The 7,577-nt window shown below is 43.3% G+C and overlaps 1 protein-coding gene across 1 annotated transcript in view; it reads left to right on the top strand.

Moving 5' to 3' along the window:
* The window catches only part of NBEA (neurobeachin), a gene marked incomplete at its 5' end in the record, with an annotated part of 985,874 nt that overhangs the window by 404,676 nt on the left and 573,621 nt on the right, over positions 1-7,577 (top strand). The window contains one exon of the mRNA XM_042782600.1: positions 2,779-2,886. Coding sequence (XP_042638534.1) covers positions 2,779-2,886 — 108 coding nt within the window. The remainder of the gene's footprint in view (positions 1-2,778; positions 2,887-7,577) is intronic.

Below are 7,577 nucleotides of genomic sequence, written 5' to 3'. Positions count from 1 at the left end.
GCACAGCCTGGGTGATACCATGTAGGTAGAGTGGACGGTCAGTGATGTGAGTGCATTGTGCATGTCCCGTCATCTGTGTGACCGCACAGCCTGGGTGATATTGTGTAGGTGGAGTGGACGGTCAGTGATGTGAGTGCAGTGTGCATGTCCCGTCATTGGTGTGACTGCACAGCCTGGGTGATACTGTGTAGGTAGAGTGGACAGTCATAGATGTGATTGCAGCGTGCATGTCCCGTCATCGGTGTGACCGCACAGCCTAGGTGATACTGTGTAGGTGGAGTGGATGGTCAGTGATGTGAGTGCAGCGTGCATGTCCCGTCATCTGTGTGACCACACAGCCTGGGTGATACTGTGTATGTAGAGTGGACAGTCATAGATGTGATTGCAGCGTGCATGTCCTGTCATCGGTGTGACTGCACAGCCTGGGTGATACTGTGTAGGTGGAGTGGATGGTCAGTGATGTGAGTGCAGTGTTCATGTCCCATCATCGGTGTGACCGCACAGCCTGGGTGATACTGTGTAGGTAGAGTGGACGGTCAGTGATGTGAGTGCAGCGTGCATGTCCCGTCATCTGTGTGACCGCACAGCCTGGGTGATACTATGTGGGTGGAGTGGACAGTCATAGATGTGATTGCAGCGTGCATGTCCCATCATCTGTGTGACTGCACAGCCTGGGTGATACTGTGTAGGTAGAGTGGACGGTCAGTGATGTGAGTGCAGTGTGCCTGTCCCGTCATCGGTGTGACTGCACAGCCCTGTGAGTACTTTGTAGAGAGCACACCCTCTGGAATCATACACATCTGAGTTTGTATCTTGATTCTGCTGATTACTAATTGTGTAACCTAAGGCCTGTTTGTCTTCTTAACCTCTCTTTTTCAGTCCGGCCAAGGGATCATAGTCTTGTTTTGCAGAATATTTATATCTGTGCAGTAAAAGCAGTCTTGCATGAAAGTGCTTGGTGATTCTTGGCGTGTAGTGAACATGAAGTTAACAAGATTCCCTCTTCTCCTCTGGTGGTGACCACGTAGCATATGCGCTCAGTGAACAAACGCACCTGCGTGCTGGAGCTCTGATCTGAGGGGCATCTGTATGTGGTTCACTAGATAATGGGGGAAGTCTTTGAAGGCGTTTGAGCTCAGCATGGCTCTGGTTTTAGAATACAGATGGACAAGCCCAGTGACAAGATGACTGTGGCCGTTTGGTTGAACTCAGCTGTGTCTCTCTATCAGGAGACTTGGCAGAGATGTAGGTATTGAGTGACAGGTGAGAGGAATCGTAGGTAAGAGTTGACTTGGTGACAGCACAGGACTGCACAGTCCATTGTGACAGGCCTGCTTGAGGGGGGTTGTTTTTCCTTCTTGGGTTTCCACACTGTGCTGTGTAACCTGTTAGTTTGGAAACCTTAAGTTTTTGGTGTCAAAGTACCTCAGCATGAGCTTGTGCAGACTTGCTGAGTCACGTAACTTCGTGGGGCCTCATTTTCATGTTGTGTGCATAGGCACCCGGTACACGCTCCCGCTGTCATTGCGGTGCTACAAGGATCAAATCTGATTGCGCACAGAGAAATGGAAATTGATGTACAAGGTATTTCTCCGTGGTTTTGCCCATGTGGTCAGCTCTGAATTTTACACGTGTTATTGCGTCTCATCTTCCTTTGATCCATATGTTATTACCCTATGGCTCCTACGGCACATCAACCACTCCTACTTCCTCTCACTGGATTTGACAGCTTAAATATCTCATCCAAAGTCATGTCTCCGGCGAGTTTCAGAATTATAATGGAAACCACATCACAACCAGACTCCCCAGCCCAGGCCATTTCTCACTCCTGTGGCGCCCAGGAGTCAGGTGTCAGGCCGTGGTAGGGAGACCTTGTGCTGCAGATCTGCAGAAAGGGAAGGGCAGCTGAAGAGGACTTTGCGTTTTTAATGGGTTCGTGTAACAACCAGTGCATACCAGCGTGCACAGGAATGGTGTCTGCACTTCACGTGTTCTCTCGGGAAAGCTGCCCAGTTAGGAACACCTTGTGGAAGTAAGGAAGTGCTAGCTGGACTTTCCACGAACCTGCGTCCCTCACCAGTTGGCTGTGTTATGTGTGCCCTAAACGTTGTGTATTTTTGTTTCTTCAGTCATGAAAAGGATTTTGGTGGTAATTATTTTTAATTTCTTTCTGTTTTCATAGGATATGACTGAATTTTCTTTTTAAAATGCCATCCTAGCTTTCTTTCTATAGGTTGTAAGAGGCTTGCACATATCAAAGCCCATGTAATACCATAACACGGTAATCTCACGGACTGGCAGAGCAAGGTGGATGAATGAGTGCAGAGACTGCAGGATTGAGGACTAGAGGTAGGGAAAGTGCACCTGAGAGAGACTGAGTAACAAGCCCAAAGTCACACAGCCAGGACTTGAGGCCAGAACTGCTGAGGTCAAGATCAGTATTTCTTCCCTCCACAACCTGACCTGCCTTTTTGCGCCTGTATGAGTCGGGGCCGACTCGACAGCAAACAACAACAACAACAGTGGTAGCTGTACTGGTGACGAACAAGAAACTAAGAAGTACAGCTGCGTCACGTGTGGAGGTGAACAGTGAAAGCGAGTGCCTTATCCTGGGTTATTCTTGGCCCCAGATTTTATCACTGGTGAGGGGTAGCGAGGGGCCAGCTGTTGGCGCATGGAGGTGGAGGCGGAGACTGGTGAACTGGCACATCCTAGAAATGATACTTCTGTGGGGTTTCTGAAATGCTTTATTTCTTCCCCATCATTTTTCTTTCCAAGGCTCCACTGGAAAGTGTCCCAGGCAACCTTTCTCCTATTAAAGACCCTGACAGACTTCTGCAGGACGTGGACATCAATCGCCTGCGGGCAGTTGTCTTTCGGGATGTGGTGAGTTATGCCGGAAACAGTTCCTCGGTCACTGTGTTTAGTAATCGACCTCGTGTACCACCCACCATCTCACACTGTAACACAGCGTCCCACACCGGGCTTGTGGTTGTCGTGTGCCTCTGCTCATAAAGCAGAGAACCTTCTCTGAAAGCCAAGGGATTTCTTTCTTTAAAAAATGTTAAATTTTGACATAATTCATATGTATACTGAATGTGCGGTAACTGAAAAATTACCATTTCATCTTCACTTCTCTTCTTTCTTCTTTGAGTACTTCTTGCTTCATCTCCTCATACTGTTTTGTTGGAATCAATGTCCATTGTATAATGGGTGAAAGGGATTGATTCATTTAGGTATTAAAAACCCACTGCCAGTCATTTGGAAAAAAAGAAAAAAAAGGGAGACCAGGTTTGTTGGTATGATAGAGCCTGGTGGAACCATTGAGACTATGGCCCCTAGCTGCCCTTCAGCTCTGGAACTGAACCCACACCTGTGACTTCCAGCCAAACAAAAGACAGGCATATGAGTGGAACATTTACCTTAGGTAGATACACTCCTTGGAGAGATCAATCATGGGAGAAAGAAGGACTGTGTGTGCACAGGGAGACAGCTCAGGGGGCAGGAGTGCATGGAGGAGTGAACACAGGGAAGAGGTAACTATGGGGAGGAAGTGGGAGGGGAGCTGATGCATTTGGGTAAATAGTAGTCAATGTCATGAGACAAAGTGTATGTGAACTGCTGTATGGAAAGTGAATTTGCTCTGTAAATTTTCACCCAAATCACAATTAAAAAAAAACAACTCACTTCCTTGGAGTTGATTTTGACTCATAGCCTCACAGCGCCCCTAGAGGACAGAGTGGAACTGCCCCACAGGGTCTCCAAGGCTGTCAGTCTTCACAGAAGCAAAGCCCCAACCACACCCACTGCCGTGGAGTCGATTCTGACCCCACAGCGCCCCTAGAGGACAGAGTGGAACTGCAACACAGGGTTTCCTGGGTTGTCAATCTTTACAGAAGCAAAACCAAACCAAGCCCACTGCTGTGGAGTCAGTTCCTGACTCACAGCGCCCCTAGAGAACAGAGTGGAACTGCTGCAGAGGGTCTCCAAGGCTGTCAGTCTTCACAGAAACAGACTGCCTCATTTTTCTCCTATTGACCAGCTGGTAGGTTTATACTGCCCACCTTTTTATTAGGAGCTGAGTGCTTTAACCACTGCTCCAGCAGAGCTCATTGGCTACATTATGAGTATCTAACAATAGACTTTCAGTGTAATAGATCATGGTTGATTCCCTTAGTGGATACTATGTTGTGTTGTTAGGTTCAGTTGAGTCAGCTCAGACTCGTAGCGACCCCGTGTACAACAGAATGAAATATGAATAGTGGTTACTATGCTGCCTGCAAAATAACATTTTTAAGGAAAATTTTGTGACATGGGGAAATGTTCACGGTATGTTTTAAGAGAAAATGGCAGGATACAAAAGCACTTACATTACACAACTGTCCCATGTGTACTGATTGTGTGTACAAAGGCACCCTTATTTTACAAAGCCTAGAGAACAATATACAGTGCTAGCCACGAATGCCTCTGTGTAAATGTCGTCCTTATGTTCTTTATCCTTTTATCCTTCTGTTCTCACATTTTCTACCAAAACTATATTCCTTTTATGTGTAATAAATAATAAACCTGTTTTGAAAAATTAAGAGATGGATTACATTATAGTGTAGAAATTGTGATGTGAGAATTGCACTGTAATCTAATCTATATTTGAAAAACTATATTTATCACTCTTACTAATAGTTTAACAATTTGGAAGTGGGAATTACTCGTCCTGAAAAATGTACGTGTTCTGAACGAATAATATTTGAAACAATGAATGATTAAAATATTGAGTTGAGGAGTTCCGGTAAGATGGTGGAATAGGCAGACAGACTGCACAGACCCTCTTCAACAAAGAAATGAGGAACCAATTAACACAGATACAGAAGATAATCCTAGAGTCCTGAGCTTTGAAGGGAGGGATATAGAAGTGGACTAAATTCCAACTAGTAGAAGAATTTGCATGAAAACACCACAAAAGGAGACATATGGAGCTGTGGTTTGGCAGTGATCCTAACGGCACAGACAGCTCGGATATTGCCAAGTGGCATTCAGGCCTAAGAATTAACCTTAAAATCAGCCATTAGCCAGGGGCTGCACGGAGGACTGCTCTAGTGGCTGGTGAATAAAAGGGGAAGCAGCGAAGAGCAAGGCAGGCTGAGCTGGGGACTTTTGCCTGTCCAGAGGGTTCAGCCATTTTGAATGCTTACAAGACCTTAGACCGTTTTAGATATTTAAAGCAACAGTCTTCTCCCAGCTTCCAGGGATCTAAGAATAGGCTCCATTTGCTGGGAACCACAAGGACATTCTGGACGCCAACAACTGAAAAGGTGCGATATTCCCCTTGTTGTTCTTATACCCCACACCCCCTTGGTGGATGGATGTGTGGCCCTCCCTCACTCTCACCCACCTTCTGGGCTGGCAGGAATTCCATCCTGGTCTGTGTGCTCAGACAGAGCCTGGGTTCCATTCCCATCCCACCCAGATATTTTTTTTCCTTTTTTTTAGTGTGTTTGCTTTTGTCTGTTTTAAAATTATTATTATTATTGTCATTTTTGGTATTATTATTTATACTTCCTGTCCCAGATTCTAGTTTTCATTTTTTTCTCTATTTCTGGTTCCTTCTACTTTTTTCTTTCTCATGGTTAACCCTGTTCCTTGTTTTCTTTTTCCATTTTTCCCATTTTTTTTCTTCATCATTCTCCTACTCTCCCTTTTTTCTCTTACTGCCCTCTCCCCATATATTGCAGTTATTTATTTTTTTCTTTTGTTTTTCCTTTTTTTTTGGTGATTGTTCCTGTGTTTATGTGGTGTGTTTTTTGTCTGCTTGCTTTTACTTTTTTGATGGTTTTTCATTCGAAGACAGCAACAGTGCCCATATGACGCAACCACACCTGCACCTCTGCAGCTCCACTTACTGAGTGAGAGCCACCACTTCCTTCTTTACTAACTGACCAGCGATAAATGACCACCAAGAAGAGCCTGATTCACCCCCTTAACTGCTCTTCACAAACAGTTAACAGAGACCTAAATGCAACAACCTCACAATGTCTCAGAGACAACAGACCATCACAGTCCACACAAAGAAGCAAGATAAAGTGGTAGAACCAATGAAGCAGGATACAGACCTAGAACACATGGGGAAGAAGCAGCATTGGAACTCCCTGACAAGGAATTCAAAAGAATTGTAGTAAGATATATTCAGAGGATTGAGAGACAGATCAAAGAAAACACTGACAAAATTAAGGAAAACACAGGCAAAACCCTAGACCAATTTTGGAAGAAAATACAAGGACAAAATGACAAAATAAATGAAAAATTTGAAATGATTCAAAATCTAAAGATAGAAATCCAGAAGATTAATACTAAATTTTCAGAGATAGATAACACATTGAAAGGGCAAAAGAGTAGAATTGAATCAGTGGAAGACAGAATTAATGAGATTGAAGAAAAATACCTGAATACTTCTTTGGAAAGGGATTAATCAGAAAAAAGATCAAAATAAAATGAAGAAAGCTTAAGGTCCATGTGGCATACCATCAAAAGGAATAACCTACGTGTCATTGGAATTCCAGAACAGGAAAAGAAAAAAACACTGAGAAAATTGTCCAAGATTTCTTGGAAGAGAACATCCCTGATATGATGAAAAATAAGAATATATCTATTGAGGAATTCCAATGAATCCCAAACAGGATAGACCCCGAAAGAAAATTACCAAGACATCATCAAACTCATCAAAACCAAACACAAAGGAAAAATTCTGAAAGCAGCAGGGGGAAAATGAAAAGTTACATACAGAGGACAACCAATAAAACTAAGCTCTCATTTCTCAGCAGAAACATGCAAGCGAGAAGGCAATGGGATGGTTTATATAAAACCCTGAGAGAAAAATTTCCAAACAAGAATTATATACCTGGCAAAATTGTCCCTCAAATATGATGGTGAAATTGGGAGATTTACAGATAAGCAGAAATTAAGGGGATTTGTTAAAACAGACCAACCTTACAAGAGATACCAAAGGAAGTCCTTTGAACAGAGAACCAATAATAGCAAACAACAACCAACCGTATTAACACAAGATGACATAACCCGGAAACCACAGGTATGGACATATCCAAAATAAAATAAGCTTACAAGATTGTAAACAGGGAACCAGAGACATCAATTGGCAAATGAGGACAACTACAAAACAAAGTGAGGGGAAAAATAGTGTAGTTACAGAACTTATAAATGGTGAGAAAGTCAAGAGAGTTGCAAGATAGAATGGAGTGTTCTAAACTTGGGGAGAAAATTAGAAATCACAGGGTACCTCAAAGGGAACATGATAAATCTTCACATCACAATAAAAGAGGAGGACAAGCGCAAATATTTAGTGAATACTAAAACAGTAGCAACAAAGGAAATGATAACTTGATTCATAAACATAATGAGCTCAGCACAGAAAATTATGTGGAACAAAGAAATTAGGAACACCACAAAAAACCACATAACACAATAACAGCAACCAATTCATACTTTTTGATAATTACACTGAATGTTAATGGGCTAAATGCACCACTCAAGAGATGGAGAGTTGCAGACTGGATAAGAAAACATAA

The sequence above is a fragment of the Orycteropus afer genome, unplaced genomic scaffold, assembly GCF_000298275.1.
Source record: "Orycteropus afer afer isolate SDZICR_OR568_19922 unplaced genomic scaffold, OryAfe1.0 scaffold00384, whole genome shotgun sequence".
NCBI lineage: Eukaryota > Metazoa > Chordata > Mammalia > Tubulidentata > Orycteropodidae > Orycteropus > Orycteropus afer.
This window is presented reverse-complemented; position numbering and strand designations above follow the sequence as displayed.